At 49.7% G+C, this 16,429-nt stretch overlaps 1 protein-coding gene across 1 annotated transcript in view; it reads left to right on the top strand.

The window, feature by feature from the left end:
* LOC144936111 (relaxin receptor 1-like) overlaps positions 1 to 16,429 on the top strand; it is a 336,972-nt gene that overhangs the window by 167,207 nt on the left and 153,336 nt on the right. The window contains exon 4 of the mRNA XM_078862984.1: positions 3,936 to 4,041. Coding sequence (XP_078719110.1) covers positions 3,936 to 4,041 — 106 coding nt within the window. The remainder of the gene's footprint in view (positions 1 to 3,935; positions 4,042 to 16,429) is intronic.

Below are 16,429 nucleotides of genomic sequence, written 5' to 3'. Positions count from 1 at the left end.
AGTGGGCATTTTTTCCTTAGAGAGAGGCAGTCACAGTCTGTCACAGGTGAAGCATAACAGGAAGACATTGAGCCTGGAGCTGAACAGGAGCAGCAAGTCGACAGCTTTTATAGTTGGGGGAATTGAGTCTCAACCTATGCAGGTACCACAGGAGAATTGGTGACCTCCCAATCAGCAAAGGTTAGGTTGTTGAGAAGATGAAGGCATAAGGTATGCATATTGAACTGCTTTCGCACACCATATGTTGCCAACCGTGTTAATCAGAGGTCGTGCAAAGTTGAGATGTGGGGAATAAAATGAGAGGTCAGGATCAACAGCAACTCCAAGGTTTCGAACACTTTTGGCCATTGAGAGTCAGAGTATGCGAGGTGCACACTCAAACTGTCTTCTTTCCTGAGGCGGCACTTTTTGTCTCGATGGTCGATCGCTCACTCAGGTCCGCCAGCCACTCGCGTTTGAGCAAGCAGACACACCATCATCGTGTCTTGATTCTAACGGCAGCTTTAGTTGTTGTTGCTGCAAGGAAATCAAATGGCAAGCACTGTTAGACTTCATGACCGGAAAGTGAAATGTGCATTCGCAGTGTTCAGTGGAGTCTCGTGCTCTGCTGTACAGGTCACCCTGTTGAGATTTTTATGAAACAACCATTTATACTGATGACGGTTGCTTGTGTTGCAATCGAAACGTCGAATTCTATTTAATTTATTATATTTCTACGTGACTTTACCAAAAGAACCAAAGAGTAATTCCTGCAGTCACGAAAGCTTCAAATCAAGTTTGAACCACCTCTACGGGGAGGATGTAAGTTTGTTTTCTCTCTCTCTGTGTCTCTGTTTGTCAAATTTCACACTAAACTTCTAATTTTAGCAATCTTTGGAGATCGTAATCAACCAGGCTATAAGTTAACTGTGTGTTAGCTGACTCTGTGTTCCATTGCATTAAAAAAATGCTACATTTTGTTTTCTCAAACTGCCTATTTCTCTCTCTAAAATGTACCAGGATCTCATAGGTCCATTTGCTCTTTCTCTCCCTCGGTCGCTTCGGGGTGGATTTCCACACAATTCTCTCTAAAATGTACCTGTCTTGTTGGGTCTTTCATTGACATGCTAATTTCTCTGCCCCAGCAGCTGCTCCAGCAGACCCACCTCTCTCTCTGCCCCCCTCTCTATTTAAGGCCTCGACACAGAGGCATTGTGTCTCTGTGTGTCTATGTTGTGTGTCTCTCTCTGCTTGTGTGTCTGTCTGTGTGTCTCCGTGCTTGTTTTGTCTCTCTCAAATGTAGTTCTACCTGCTGACGGTTGCTTGTGTTGCAATCGAAACGTCATGTTCTATTATATTGAATTTATTTTATTTCTACGTGACTTCACAGAAAGAACCAAAGAGTAATTTTGGAGCTTTCGTGACTGCAGGAATTATTCTTTGGTTCTTTCGGTTAAGTCACGTCTAAAGATAAAATAATAAATTAAATAATAGCATATTACGACGTTTCGATTGCAACACAAGCAATCATCATCAGGCATGAAAGAAATAGCAACAAAAATCTAACTAGAAAACTATAGACAGACATACAAGCAGACAGACATCACAAGGACACACAGAGAGAGGACACATATCAGCACAGAGAGAGAGGTCGTTTCTGTGACGGTGCCTTAAATATAGAGAGGGGGGCGGGGGCGGAGAGAGGGAGGGGGCAGATACAAAAATTGGCATATCAATGAGCGGACGGCAACGTGATGCTGCTGCAAGTAAGATGACGACGCGGCACAGCACGCAAGCTTGAAAATCAGGAGAAAGACACACTAAAATTAAATAACCTAGTAAAATATCGAAATGTAATGTAATGCAACACAGAGAGTCAGTCAACACACAATTAACGCATAGCCCGGTTGATTACGTATTTCAAAGATTGCTAAGTTAGAATTTAAGTGTGAAACGTCGTAATATGCTATTATTTAATTTATTATTTTATCTTTAGACGTGACTTAACCGAAAGCACCAAAGAATAATTCCTGCAGTCACGAAAGCTCCAAAATTAAGATTGAACCACTTCTACGGGGAAGTTTTAAGCTCATCTTTTTTCTCTCTCTCTGGCTATTTGTTCTCTCTGCCTGTGTCCTCTCTTTGGAATTTTCACACTTAAATTCTAACTTAGCAATCTTTGAAATACGTAATCAACCGGGCTATGCGTTAATTGTGTGTTGACCGACTCTCTGTGTTGCATTACATTACATTTCGATATTTTACTAGGTTATTTAATTTTAGTGTGCCTTTCTCCTAATTTTCAAGCTTGCGTACCGTACCACGTCGTCATCTTGCTTACCGCTGTCTGTTCTCTCTGCCTGGGTCCTCTCTTTGGAATTTTCACACTTAAATTCTAACTTAGCAATCTTTGAAATACGTAATCAACCGGGCTATGCGTTAATTGTCTGTTGACCGACTCTCTGTGTTGCATTACATTACAATTCGATATTTTACTAGGTTATTTAATTTTAGTGTGTCTTTCTCCTGATTTTCAAGCTTGCGTGCCGTGCCGCGTCGTCATCTTACTTGCAGCAGCATCACGTTGCCGTCCACTCATTGATATGCCAATTTTTGTATCTGCCCCCTCCCTCTCTCCGCCCCCGCCCCCCTCTCTATATTTAAGGCACCGTCACAGAAACGACCTCTCTCTCTGTGCTGATATGTGTCCTCTCTCTGTGTGTCCTTGTGATGTCTGTCTGCTTGTATGTCTGTCTATAGTTTTCTAGTTAGATTTTTGTTGCTATTTCTTTTATGCCTGATGATGATTGCTTGTGTTGCAATCGAAACGTCGTAATATGCTATTATTTAATTTATTATTTTATCTTTAGACGTGACTTAACCGAAAGAACAAAAGAATAACCAAAGAGTAATACAAATAATACACACAACCCAACACATGTAACATACATACAATATATACAAACATAACACTATAGACATATCTGAAATCTGAAACAGGAAATAGAAAATAATAATTTTAAAACCTTCATCAAACCACTGCTGGATGATAGACTCCCCAAGCCACAGTGGTCATGGGAGTAGTTTGACCCTACTTCACCACGCTGGTCAGTGAGTGTTGATGAAGGTAAGGGCGGGCAGCCAGGATCGATTCATAGACCGCTCAATTCTCATACAAACTGGCCAGGTCAGCAGGTTCGTGGTGCACTGTGTTAACCACTGCCCCACCACTCCGTGGCAAATAAGCCGTACTAAAAATACCCCATACGCCTCATTGAATTTGCTGCTGTTCGCAATAGCCATGCTTCCTTTCCGCCTGCTGGGTATACGCGCACCGTTGAGCACCTGTGCAAAAAAAATGTGCTCACGTCTTGGTATTCTGCTGGACACATCGTTTGCACCCTTTTATACTTATGCTTTTTGTCTTTAAATTTGTTGTCCTTCCCCCGCACCTCCGATTATCTCGGTTGGCTACGTACGGTGCGAGAAAAGTTCAGCATACACACATACACGCATCGCCAATGATTGACATGCCAATACTGTATGGACTTACACTGGATTCCACGCAAGGACTATATAAACATAAACGCTTTGGATTATTTCCTGCAACCACATTTGGTTGTGATCTCGTTGGCACTGGTTTGTTGACTATGTTCTGTGAAACTGCTGCACACTTTCTAATGTCACATATAACCTGAGTGTTAGAGAGTTGAACGGATTTTGACAGCTTTGTGCTACAGCAACTCTTACTGATTTTTTCCACTTTTGTTTTTTTTTCTAATCCACGTATCCCATCAAAATAACACCTCTCGTCTACAAACACTTTCTGACAGCACCTCAAACAGCTATTAGAGCTAGATACCGGATCTTTGTCCTTGTGTGTGTGTGTGTGTCTGTTATCCCACCAGTCTATATATGCTGTATCGGAATCTTTGTTTTTCTTTGTGTATCCACAGTGCTAGAAATCTATCCCAAGAGCTGCACATGCCAGGGGAAGGAGTTGGACTGCGATGGCTTAAACTTACGCTCTATTCCCAACGCTCCACCCAACATCACAGTCTTGTAAGTTCACCATTCATGTCTCTCTACTCAGTGGAATTGTCAGTAACTTATTCAGATAAGACCAAGCCTGCAAAGTTTACAATATTCAAATTGTTTATTAATAATAAATCATAATTAATTTTGCCTGTAACAATTTACTCCCTCACGATGAATGTCATGATCACCATTCTGGATCACGATTTTATCCAAGAATCAATTCTTTAAGAATGTGGTGTACATCCGCTTAGCATGGTTGGCTACGTATAACGTGAATGAAATTCAACATACATACATAGTGGCTGCAGGGGTCATATGAACAAATTTAATTCGACATGTACACAAATTTAATCTGATCATTTCGAACCTGCACAATTCGAAATATATATTGTGAGTGTTAGAATTAATGACTAGTTAATAATTGTAATTGTGACACCCCAATTGTTGGAGCTCGAATCTTTATTCCACTTCGGGTTTGTTTTTTGTTTCTTCAGAATCAGAATCGTTATCCTGGAAACCCGATGAGCTATGAGGCTCTTTTTCACAGATGTCCAGTGAAAAATGTGTGCTCATGTTAGATTGCACCTGCGTTTTAAAAATATATGTGAAGGCATTTCCTTGCCTGAAACAAACATTGCAGTGGTGCCTAGTTTCCATTATCAGCACAAAGCTGGTGGTGGAAATTCCACATTCTCATTGGTGAGGGGAAATATATCCATAGAGCAACCAATGTTGGTGACGTACAAAGTGTTTCTCATTTTAAGGACCTTGTAGGGATGATGGGTTATATCCACCCAAACCAGGTGTGACAGTCACGCAGTTTTACCACAGTGCCATCTGGCCATACACAGCACAATTGGGCTTCACCATCACGTGGAATTCAGGAAATTTCAGGCAGAGCTTGTGCGGAGACATTATCTGTGCTAGATCTGGCGTTCAATGAAGGTTCACAGTGTTGCTTGGGCTGAAAACTGCATATAGCTACAGTTATGAGACTTTGAACAAGTGATAAAAAAAAACAATAGTGCCTCGCAATTTGCTAGGAATGTTGTGGTCTCATCAAAGCCAGTGACCGACTGCTGATGAATAATTCATGTTTTTTTGTATAACGTATGTATGTGTTTTTTCTTCTGTGATCTGATTAGGTAGCACTGTGGTTTATGATGACTTTCAAACAACAAACATTGTTTTCGGGTTATAAGTCCTATTGAGAGACTGGTCCCTGCTATAAAATAGCAAAATTGGCACAATTCACCATTGGCTTTTGATATAAGTGAGTAGTTTTTCAAATGCTTATATGCGAATGAAAACAAACTATACTTTTTTTGACATTTCAAAACAGAACTTTATCCAAATCTAGGTGTAATTCTGCAGTCAATGGTAATGAGAGAGAGGGGCGAGATAATATAAAACATGTAAACTAGACAATAGAAATACATCAATTGTTTATCTCTGTGTAATGGGTTCCGGAGACACTTGTAGAGGTAACTTCTTTATTACAATCCAACATCACTCCAACAGTCCTGATACTCTGTAACAACTCCCAGGTACACAGCCTAGGTACACAGCCTAGATACACTACTCTGGCTACGCTCTGGAACTTGCCCTCACAAGGTCGTAGAGTCGGGAGTTCCAGAGTCCCACCACTGGCTCTCACAGCGTCCCAGGGTCCTCAGATGGCTGGTCTTGGGTCTTTGGTCTTGAGCTACGACTGGCCCTGATCGTCCAGGGAGCTCCCCTTTTATGCCTAGTCCCCAACGAGGGGTGGGGCGCCGTGTGCGCCCCCAGATATCCCACAGAGCACACACAGCCCACCCCCCCGTTGGTGGCGCCAAGCGGCTTAAGCGCCTGGGCCGCCCGGGAACCCAACGCCTGGCGCCAAGAGGCTTAAGTGTCTGACCCGCCTGGGAACCCAGCGCCTGGCGCCAAGGGGCCCAAGCGCCTGTCCCGCCCAGGGTCCCAGAGCCCCCAGCAGCCCCTCCCTTCTTATGTCACTACATCTGTATAATGGGGGTGAAGGTGTAGAATGACGCCATTGTTCTACACAGATATGCGGAAAACATGTTACATACAGAAAATAATTACGCACTAAGGGAAAATACTAATTAGCGTTAAATACTGAACACAATGTAGACAAATTAATAACAACTGTATTCAATAAAAGCGTCCTATGTTTGTGTAACATAAAGTAATGGCTCAGCCTTTGTTGTTTCATCGATGGGATTTATTTCTTTTTTTGCAGTTTTACACCAATGTCAAGTTTTTTCATGAATTGTTAAAACCAAGCATTAGTATTTTACTTGCCACCATGTTTGTGGCCTTGTGGGCACTCAGTCACTGACCATGAACAATTGTGGAGGGGCTAATAACAGAAACAGACGTGGAATAACCGAGTAACACAGTTAATGAGCCAACGTGATAATGTTCCCACGGATAACTAATCTGTCCAGATTATGAATCCAATTCTAGAAAAGGGATATTACTTACAAACACCAGCTTTTAGAAACTACCTTAGACTATTGTCGACTAATGAAAAGTCATTCAATTATGCAGAAACTCACGTAGCCTTGCTGAATGCCAGTCGTGCTGATTGAGAGTCACAGTGCAAGGGGTGCTCTCAATGCGGAAGTGGCCAACTATCCCAAGTAACCAAGTTGCCAAGGAGTGCTCTCAAAATGAGGAAGTGGCCAAATTTCCCAAGTAGCCATGGAGTGCACTCCATGATTAAGTGGTCAAATATCCCAAGTAACCACGTAACCGCAGGGTGTTCTCAATGAGGAAGTGGCCAAATATCCCAAGTAGCCAAGTAGCCAAAGAGTGCTCTCCGTAATGAAGTGGCTAAATAGCCCAAGTAGCCAAGGGGTGATCTCTATGAGGAAATGGACAAATATCCCAAGTAGCCAAGGGTGCTCTCAATGAGGATGTGCCTAAATATTACAAGTAGCCAAAGAGTGCTCTCCATAATGAAGTGGCCAAATATCTCAAGTAGCCAAGTAACCAAGGGTGCTCTCAAAATGAGGAAGTGGACAAATATCCAAAGTAGCCAAGGAGTCCTCTCAATGACGACGAGGCCAAATATCCCAAGTAACCAAGCACCCAAGGAGTATTCTCAATGAGGAAGTGGCCAAATATCCCAAGTAGCCAAAGAGTGCTCTCCATAATGAAGTGGCCAAATATCCCAAGTAGCCCAGTAGCCACAGGGTGAACTCAATGAGGAAGTGGCCAAGTAGCAAAGGGGGTACTCTCAAAATGACGACTTGGCTAAATATCGCAAATTTACATGTGTAGTGGTGATACGCGCTGGGTGTATATGTCGTGTGCCAGCGCGTATGTACGGGTGTGTGTGTGGTGACGCGCGCTGACGGGGAGGAGCAGGCGTCAGTGCGCGGGTGGGGGTAGTGCTGCTGATTGGCTGTGTGCCGGTGACGCGCCCAGAGGGAGTGATCGGGTAGCAGCGCGGTGTGATTGGTCGGAGAGTGGAAACACGCGCTGAGCGGAACCGGATCGTGGGGATAGCGCGTGGGGATTGGGTAACGGAGGAGCGGTGCCGACGTTGAGGTCCGCATCCGCTCCGTCTCCCGGGAAGAAGGGGTATATAAGGTGATGCACAGAGGAGCAAGGGGCAGAAGTGGAACCATCTAAGAATGAAGACGAAGGTGTAGAGATAGAGCCCGGAGAGGAGAGAAATGGAGAGTAGAAGAGAGTAAGGTATAGTGTGTAGCCAGCGAGATAGAAAGGTCTACACGAGCTGAGTAATGTATAGTGTGTAGCCAGCGAGATAGAAAGGTCTACACGAGCTGAGTAATGTATAGTGTGTAGCCAGCGAGATAGAAAGGTCTACACGAGCTGAGTAATGTATAGTGTGTAGCCAGCGAGATAGAACGGTCTACACGAGCTGAGTAATGTATAGTGTGTAGCCAGCGAGATAGAACGATCTGCACGAGCCGAGTATGCATACGGTGTAGCCAGCGAGAGAGAACGGTCTGCACGAGCCGAGTATGCATACGGTGTAGCCAGCGAGAGAGAACGGTCTGCACGAGCCGAGTATGCATACGGTGTAGCCAGCGAGAGAGAACGGTCTGCACGAGCCGAGTATGCATACGGTGTAGCCAGCGAGAGAGAGGCAAAGTCTACACGAGGCGAGAGAGGAGAGTGTAGCAGAGGCGCAGAGTCTACACGAGGCGAGAGAGGAGTGTAGCCGAGGCGCGGAGTCTACACGAGGCACAGAGAGCCGGCAGCACAGAATCCTGAGTCAAGAGAAGTGCGGTGTGAAGAAGAGAGGCCACGCGTTGTATTGTTACAAGTCAAGATTTAATAAAAGAAGTGTGTTCCCGTCAAGGAGTTTCCTGCCGTCATTTTCCAATACTTCATCTGGCGTCAGAAGTGAAACGGGCTTCCAAGTATGGAGACGAGGAAGACCCGTAGGACCCACGGGATTGACCGCGAGGAAGACCTGGACGACTCGGAGCCGCTGGTGGCGGGGGGTGAGGAAGAGGACTTGCCCACGCTGCAGGGTCCGTCGACGGCGCCGGCCGAGCGACCGGGGACAGACGCCGGGCTTCGTGAGGCGCACTCCCGACTGGCGGAGCTGCTGCTCGCCGCCGCGTCCATCTTGGCGGAGATCAGCTCGTCGGGAGGAGCGGGGACGGTGGGGGACATTTTACAAGGTCGCCCCGCAGATTCCCGCCAAAACGAATGGGGGATTCCCGCCATTGCGCCTGGGCCTGCTTTTGGCGGGAACGGCGAGCGCCACGTGGTGGTGGGTTCCCAAGCGCGCGCATCGACTTCATCAGCGCGCGAGGGGGTCCGCCATCTTACGTCTGCTGCTGGAGCCGCCATCTTAGACACCGACGGACAGGCGGAGAGGAACCACGAGGCGGATGACTTCATTTTTCAGCAGCGCCTGCCCACGTTGTCAGCCTTCAAGGCGGAAGGCGGAGACTGGGGCCAATTTCAGCGAAGGTTTTTGGCGCATCAAGAGATGTCAGCGTGGTCCGATGCTACGGCGCTGCGGGCATTGCCCGCCATGCTGGACGACGATGCGCTCGCGGCCTTCAGGGCTGCACGGAAGTCGGACCGCTCCACGCTGAAGGATGCGCTGGGTTTGTTGGCCAGGGTCTACGGGCCTCCCTCTACATGCCGCCATCAGTTCTACGCAAGACGGAAAGCGGCCACGGAGACCGCGCTGGCCTATCGCACGGCGTTGCTGGCTCTTGCTGATGCTGCGTTCCCTCGGATGGACGAGGAGGGCCAAGACGCGATGGTTTTGGAGCAGCTGCTCAAGTTGGCGCAGGACCTGGGGGTCCCTATCAACACAGCTGACGACATTGATATTTCTTCTTTGAGAGTCGCCACGAGTATTCAAGCGCACGAGGCCCTACAACGGAAGCAAGGCGTTGGTTGCAACGCTGCTGTCGTCGCAGCCCCGGGGTTGGTGGTCGCCGAACCCCAAGTCGTCAGCCCACGAGAGGAGGCGTTCGCCACGGGACGACCAGGGGACTGGAGGCCGGGGGCCCGGTCGCCTCTGCGATCGGGCCGAAAGTCGGAGCAACCAAGATCTACTCCGACCCCCGTCACGTGCTATAACTGCGGCCTCCGGGGCCACGTGGCGTCCGGGTGCCGCGCTCCGCGGCAGCGCGCCATGGGAGCTCGGCTGGACGACGACCGAGAGCCCAAGTCATCTCTACAATCCCCGGCAAGTCGCGGCACCTCACACGCTCGGCCTGTTTATTCGGCACACATGGGACGCCGCGTTGCGGCGGAGGAGGGCCGGTTAAGGTTCGGGGATTCGGTTCGGCGAGGGGGGTTCGGCCGGGACCAGGGAGACATTGAATGGGCGGAATTGGGGCATAGAATTGTGGCTGCTTCAGCGGGTTCGTCCGTTGTTACGGGATCTATTGATGGGGTTGAGATTAGGGTGTTAGTGGACACGGGGGCATCGGCAACTATTATATCGGACCTCATTTATAATATTCTTCCAGTCCAATGTCGTCCGCTGCTTCCAGTGGATGTGCCATTTTACGCCGCTAATGGGGGATCGTTGGGCATTATCGGTCAGGTTAGGGCGTCCATTTGCATTGGAGATATCAAATTATCGGGACCCGTTTTCGTTTCGTCTTCCTTGGCAGTTCCGTGTCTTTTGGGCACTGACTTTTTGGCTAAAATGCCCATTAAAATTCTTATCGATCAACGATGCATTGAACTGCCATCGGGTCGCCGGATTTCATTTTTGACGGGCCCTACTGACATTCGGACGGCGTGCGCTACGATACAAGCGGTGGCGACGCAGACAGTGCAAGTGCCCCCGGGTTCACAGATGTTGATTCCCCTCCGGTTGCGAAAACCATGGGTGAGGGAGGCTTCGGGACAGAGTATGCTTTTGGGTCCTTCTAACAAGGCTGTCGGGGGTCTTGATTTATCGGTGGCTCACACTTTGGTGCGGGCTGACAGGGATCCGTTTGTGATGGTTTTGAACGCGGGGTCGCGACCAGCTGTCATCCCGCAGGGCACCGTGCTGGCTCACGCGGCGCAGGTTCCTGGGGATGATGGGTTGGTTGCGCAGGTGGGCTCGAGCCCCGCGCGGAACGTTGAGCCAAGGGAAGACCTTGAGTGGGTCCATTCGTTATGTGCCGCCTCGGACGATTTGTCGGCGGCGCAGTTGGGTGCGCTGCGCGAGTTGCTCATTGAATTCTCTGATGTATTCAGTAAACATAAGTATGACATTGGGTGCACGGATTTGTTGCACCATCACATTGAAACGGGCGATGCGGCGCCGGTCAGGCTAAATCCCTTCCGACTGAGTCCCGTGGAGAAGGAACATGTTCAGTCGGCTGTTAACGATATGCTAGAAGCCGATATTATTTCACCCTCCTCTAGCCCGTGGGGAGCGCCTATTGTGCTGGTTAAGAAGCAGGACGGGTCCCTGCGATTCTGCGTTGATTTCCGTCGCCTGAATAAGATCTCTGTGGCTGACGCGTATCCGCTCCCCAGGATGGATGAGTCCCTCGATGCATTGTCTGGTGCGCGATATTTTTCGACTCTTGATTTGTTATCGGGGTTTTGGCAGTTGCCGCTCGACGAAGAGTCGAAACCTAAGACAGCATTTCGGACTCCAGGGGGGCTGTTCCAGTTTAACCGGTTACCCATGGGACTTCACTCCTCTCCAGCGACGTTTCAGCGACTTATGGAGCTGGTTTTGTCGGGCTTGCAGTGGGATACATGCTTGATTTATATGGACGATGTCATTGTTTTCAGTAAAACGTTTGAGGAACACCTCCGGCGATTGAGAGGGGTGTTCTTGCGAATGCGATCGGCTAAGTTGAAATTTAAACCGGCCAAATGTCACCTCCTTCGTAGGTCCGTTAGATACTTGGGTCACATTGTCGATTCTTCGGGGATCTCCACCGATCCCGCGAAGACGGATTGTGTCGGTTCATGGCCGACACCTACGTCCGTTTCCGACGTGCGTAGTTTCATCGGGTTTGCTTCTTATTATCGGCGGTTCGTTGAGCACTTCGCCACTATTGCAAAACCCTTGCACGCTCTAACGGCGAAAGGAGTGAAGTTCAAATGGGGACCGGAGGAGGAGGCCGCGTTTCGCTCCCTCCGGGACGCCTTGGTGGGTGCCCCACCCTTGTGTTATCCCGATTTTGCCAGTCCCTTTTTGCTGGACACGGATGCTAGCAACACGGGCATTGGGGGGGTGCTATCCCAAGTCGTTGGGGGTGTCGAAAGAGTTGTCGCCTACGGTAGTAGGGTGTTGTCTCCGGCGGAGCAGCGCTACTGTGTCACCCGTCGCGAGCTGCTTGCCATTGTTTTTTTTGTGCAGCAGTTTAGGCCATATCTGTATGGTCGTCACTTTACAGTCCGAACGGACCACGCGGCGCTACAGTATTCATTGAGGGTCGCCCAGCCCTCGGGCCAGTTGTCGCGTTGGTTGGAAGTCCTCCAGGACTATCAGTTTACGACTACGTACCGTAAGGGGTTGCGACACACGAATGCCGATTGCTTGTCGCGGTTGTTGCCTTGTGATGAATGCGCGTGTTTGTCGGGATCGGCGCGCTGTAAACCGACGCTTGCGGGGGAGATAGGGGCACTGGCTGCGACAGCGGGCGCACCGAGTGGGGATGATTCCACTGCCTCTCAGGGTCGGGACTCGCTGCTCTCGCTGTCGCTCAGCGAATGGGGCCGCCTCCAGATGGCGGACAGCTCGCTGCTAGCATTGCGCCGCAAGGTTGGGGGTCCCGAGGGGGACCAGGAGCGTACCGGCTCCTATGTACTTGAGCGGGGCGTGTTATTGAAATGGGACAGTTTGTCCCGGCGGAACGCACTCGTGGTGCCTTCCGCTGTGAGGGGGAGGGTTGTCTTGGCGGCACACGAACGCCTCTTGCACTTGGGAGTTAACAAGACGCTTGCCCTGCTTCAGCGTGACTATTACTGGCCGGGAATGGGAAGTGATGTGGTGCATATTCTGAAGGGGTGCGTTGAGTGCGCCAGGCGTAAACCACCGGCCGTGGCAGCTAATCCACCGCTGCAATCTATTCAGGTCTCGCGTACCAACGAGCTCGTGGCACTCGATATTTTGGGGCCCTTCCCAGTCACGCCGAGAGGGAATAAATATTTGTTAGTGGGGGTCGAATACTTTACCCGATGGCCTATGGCGTGGCCTCTCGCTAACCAGTCGGCAGCGGCTGTGACGGATGCCTTCGTCCAGGGCTATGTCCTGGACAAGGGGGCTCCCGAACGCCTGCTGACCGACCAAGGTAAAAATTTTTCGAGTAAATTGTTGCAAGAGGTGTGCGATCTGTTGGGTACCAAGAAGGTGCGTACCTCCCCGTACCACCCGCAGACTGACGGGATGGTGGAGAGACTCCACAAAACCTTGACTTCCATGCTGTGCCAGCAGGTGTGCGAGGCACATGTAGATTGGGACCTGCAGGTCCCGGGAGTCCTTGCCGCGTATAGAATGGCCCCCCATGCAGCTACGGGGTTTTCCCCATTCTATTTGATGTACGGTCGGGAAGCTGACCCGCCAATAGAAACGCAACTTGGCCTGTCCGCTCCACGAACTAATTCTAATTTGGCAGAACATATTAAGTTTAATATTCATAAGCTGACAGAGGCGAGGGAGGCCGCACGGCTTAATTCGCGGGCTCGCCAAATTGCTAATGAACGGTTGCGGGCACGGAAGGTGTCCATGCACGAATGGAAACCAGGTGACAGGGCCTGGCTGCATTGCCCTCAGGCACCCTTGGCTACGTCGCCTAAATTGTTGAGACCGTGGAGGGGACCCGTGGAGGTCGTGCGCGTTGCACGGCCCCAGTGCGTTCAGATAAAGTGGGGAAAGCGCCGGTGGTACGTTCACCCCTCCCGACTGAAACCGTTCTCGCCTCCATATGGCCTCCCCTTGTGTCGTGATGGCCGGGCGTGTGACGTGACCGGCGACCCAGAGGGGGAAATGTCTCTGCCTGATCCACACGTATTGTCGCCTGATCTGCTCCCAGGTGTCTCGGAACTGACAGCTGCCGATCACCGGCGGCCGGATCTCCGCGGCGGGGCCGGCCCTTTCAGGCCCGTTCCGCGCCGTCTGGAGCGGCCGGAACCGCCGGACGGTCGTCAGTGTCCCGCCCCATACGATGGACCAGCCAGACGGACTCGCGCCAGGTCGTGCTACTTTGCATGACCTGCCTCGTGAGGAGTCGGGGCAGCTGGAGCGCCTCGTCACTGCGTGTAGTCGCAGGGACGTGGGGCGCGTTCGTTTCGTATTTGCTCGTATCGTGTTATTGTTGACTTTTCGCGTTCATTGTCAATCTGTACATAGTTATTCTTGTTGTTGTTGTTGTTGTTGTGTTATGTTACGGGGCACACTCGGGGGGTTATGGGGTTTTTTTTGTTGGTTGTCGTTTTATCGTCGTGGTTGGTTGTTGTTAGCAGCCGGGCCGGCTGCGAGCTATGTGGGAGGGGGTGATGTAGTGGTGATACGCGCTGGGTGTATATGTCGTGTGCCAGCGCGTATGTACGGGTGTGTGTGTGGTGACGCGCGCTGACGGGGAGGAGCAGGCGTCAGTGCGCGGGTGGGGGTAGTGCTGCTGATTGGCTGTGTGCCGGTGACGCGCCCAGAGGGAGTGATCGGGTAGCAGCGCGGTGTGATTGGTCGGAGAGTGGAAACACGCGCTGAGCGGAACCGGATCGTGGGGATAGCGCGTGGGGATTGGGTAACGGAGGAGCGGTGCCGACGTTGAGGTCCGCATCCGCTCCGTCTCCCGGGAAGAAGGGGTATATAAGGTGATGCACAGAGGAGCAAGGGGCAGAAGTGGAACCATCTAAGAATGAAGACGAAGGTGTAGAGATAGAGCCCGGAGAGGAGAGAAATGGAGAGTAGAAGAGAGTAAGGTATAGTGTGTAGCCAGCGAGATAGAAAGGTCTACACGAGCTGAGTAATGTATAGTGTGTAGCCAGCGAGATAGAAAGGTCTACACGAGCTGAGTAATGTATAGTGTGTAGCCAGCGAGATAGAAAGGTCTACACGAGCTGAGTAATGTATAGTGTGTAGCCAGCGAGATAGAACGGTCTACACGAGCTGAGTAATGTATAGTGTGTAGCCAGCGAGATAGAACGGTCTGCACGAGCCGAGTATGCATACGGTGTAGCCAGCGAGAGAGAACGGTCTGCACGAGCCGAGTATGCATACGGTGTAGCCAGCGAGAGAGAACGGTCTGCACGAGCCGAGTATGCATACGGTGTAGCCAGCGAGAGAGAACGGTCTGCACGAGCCGAGTATGCATACGGTGTAGCCAGCGAGAGAGAGGCAAAGTCTACACGAGGCGAGAGAGGAGAGTGTAGCAGAGGCGCAGAGTCTACACGAGGCGAGAGAGGAGTGTAGCCGAGGCGCGGAGTCTACACGAGGCACAGAGAGCCGGCAGCACAGAATCCTGAGTCAAGAGAAGTGCGGTGTGAAGAAGAGAGGCCACGCGTTGTATTGTTACAAGTCAAGATTTAATAAAAGAAGTGTGTTCCCGTCAAGGAGTTTCCTGCCGTCATTTTCCAATACTTCACATGTAGCCAAGGGGTGGTCTCAATGACGAAGTGGCCACATATCTCAAGTAGCCAAGGGCTGTGTTTTTTATCAGGACATATTGTTGGGCACAGGTAATATATGGAAGGTAGAGAGACGCTGGGTTAGTGATGCTAATGTGAGAAAATTAGCATGTCAATGGTACAGGATGCTGCAGCGTTGGCTGCCGAGCTGTGAGACAGGGGGAGGCAAGGAGGGAGGAGGGAGTTGGGCACAGGTAATAGATGGAAGGTAGAGAGAAGCTGGGTTAGTGATGCTAATGTGAGAAAATTAGCATGTTAATGGTACAGGATGTTACAGCGTTGGCTGCCCAACTCCCTCCTCCCTCCCTCTTTGCCTGCCCCCTGGCTCACAGCTCGGCAGCCAACGCTGCAGCATCCTGTACCATTGACATGCTAATTTTCTCATGCTCCGCCCACTTACCCCTGGGGTTAATCCCACCAAAACCCTTCATAAGCTCTTGTTGTTAGCAGATCTTTCTCCTAAATCAGCAGTTGTCCTGCTGTATCGGTTTCACCTGATGACGGTCGCTTGTGTTGCGATCGAAACCTACCTACGTGACTTTACCGAAAGAACCAAAGAGTATGTTAAGATAAGATATATGACAAACACGATCGAGAGGATGACCACCGTGGAGGTGGAATGATGAGAAGTAAAGTTAATTTTGGAATTGTAAGGCTGTGATGGTGGATCGCGATCGCCACTGACTGCTTTCATCCAACAGGTGGCTGGCTATGAAAAACAATATCCCTTCGTGGCTATGGTTTCCAAAAGAAACCAATTTAACTTCAAAGAGCGTTTATAAATGCAGAGAGGACAATTCATTAAATACAAAGACGAAGCTCAAAAATCGTATGCATGTCATGCTTCAAACCCAGTACTTTCAGCTATCATAACATGGAAGTCTGCGACTTGCGACTGGTACAGAGCCGTTGCTTATTTCTGATCACATGGAGCCTTCAACGACAAACGTTTATGAAGAGTAATTCTTTACTTTTCACGTTCTGTCGGTAGTTTAGATGCGGAACTCGATCGACAACGAATGGTCACCGAATAGTCACGATAATTGATGGCATTGTACGCACGGTATTCGAAGCGTAGCTAAGTCAATGTGTGGCTCTGTTTAAATGAAACATAGGGCAGTGTTTATCTCTAGTGGTGGCACCTGAACTAGTGCCTGATATACTGTATTCCCATAGCTGGGCCCAATCTATCCACACAAGATGAACACTGATGGCTTCCCACAAATTGGTGATCACTTTATTGACCCCGGACAGATGATAGGCTAATTGGTCTTTTTACCCTCCTATCTGGCAACAAAACTGACACCTTTTTTTA

This window comes from Lampetra fluviatilis, chromosome 15, assembly GCF_964198595.1.
Source record: "Lampetra fluviatilis chromosome 15, kcLamFluv1.1, whole genome shotgun sequence".
Taxonomy (NCBI): domain Eukaryota; kingdom Metazoa; phylum Chordata; class Hyperoartia; order Petromyzontiformes; family Petromyzontidae; genus Lampetra; species Lampetra fluviatilis.
Note: the sequence above shows the minus strand (reverse complement) of the source record. Positions and strands in the feature narration are given on the sequence as shown.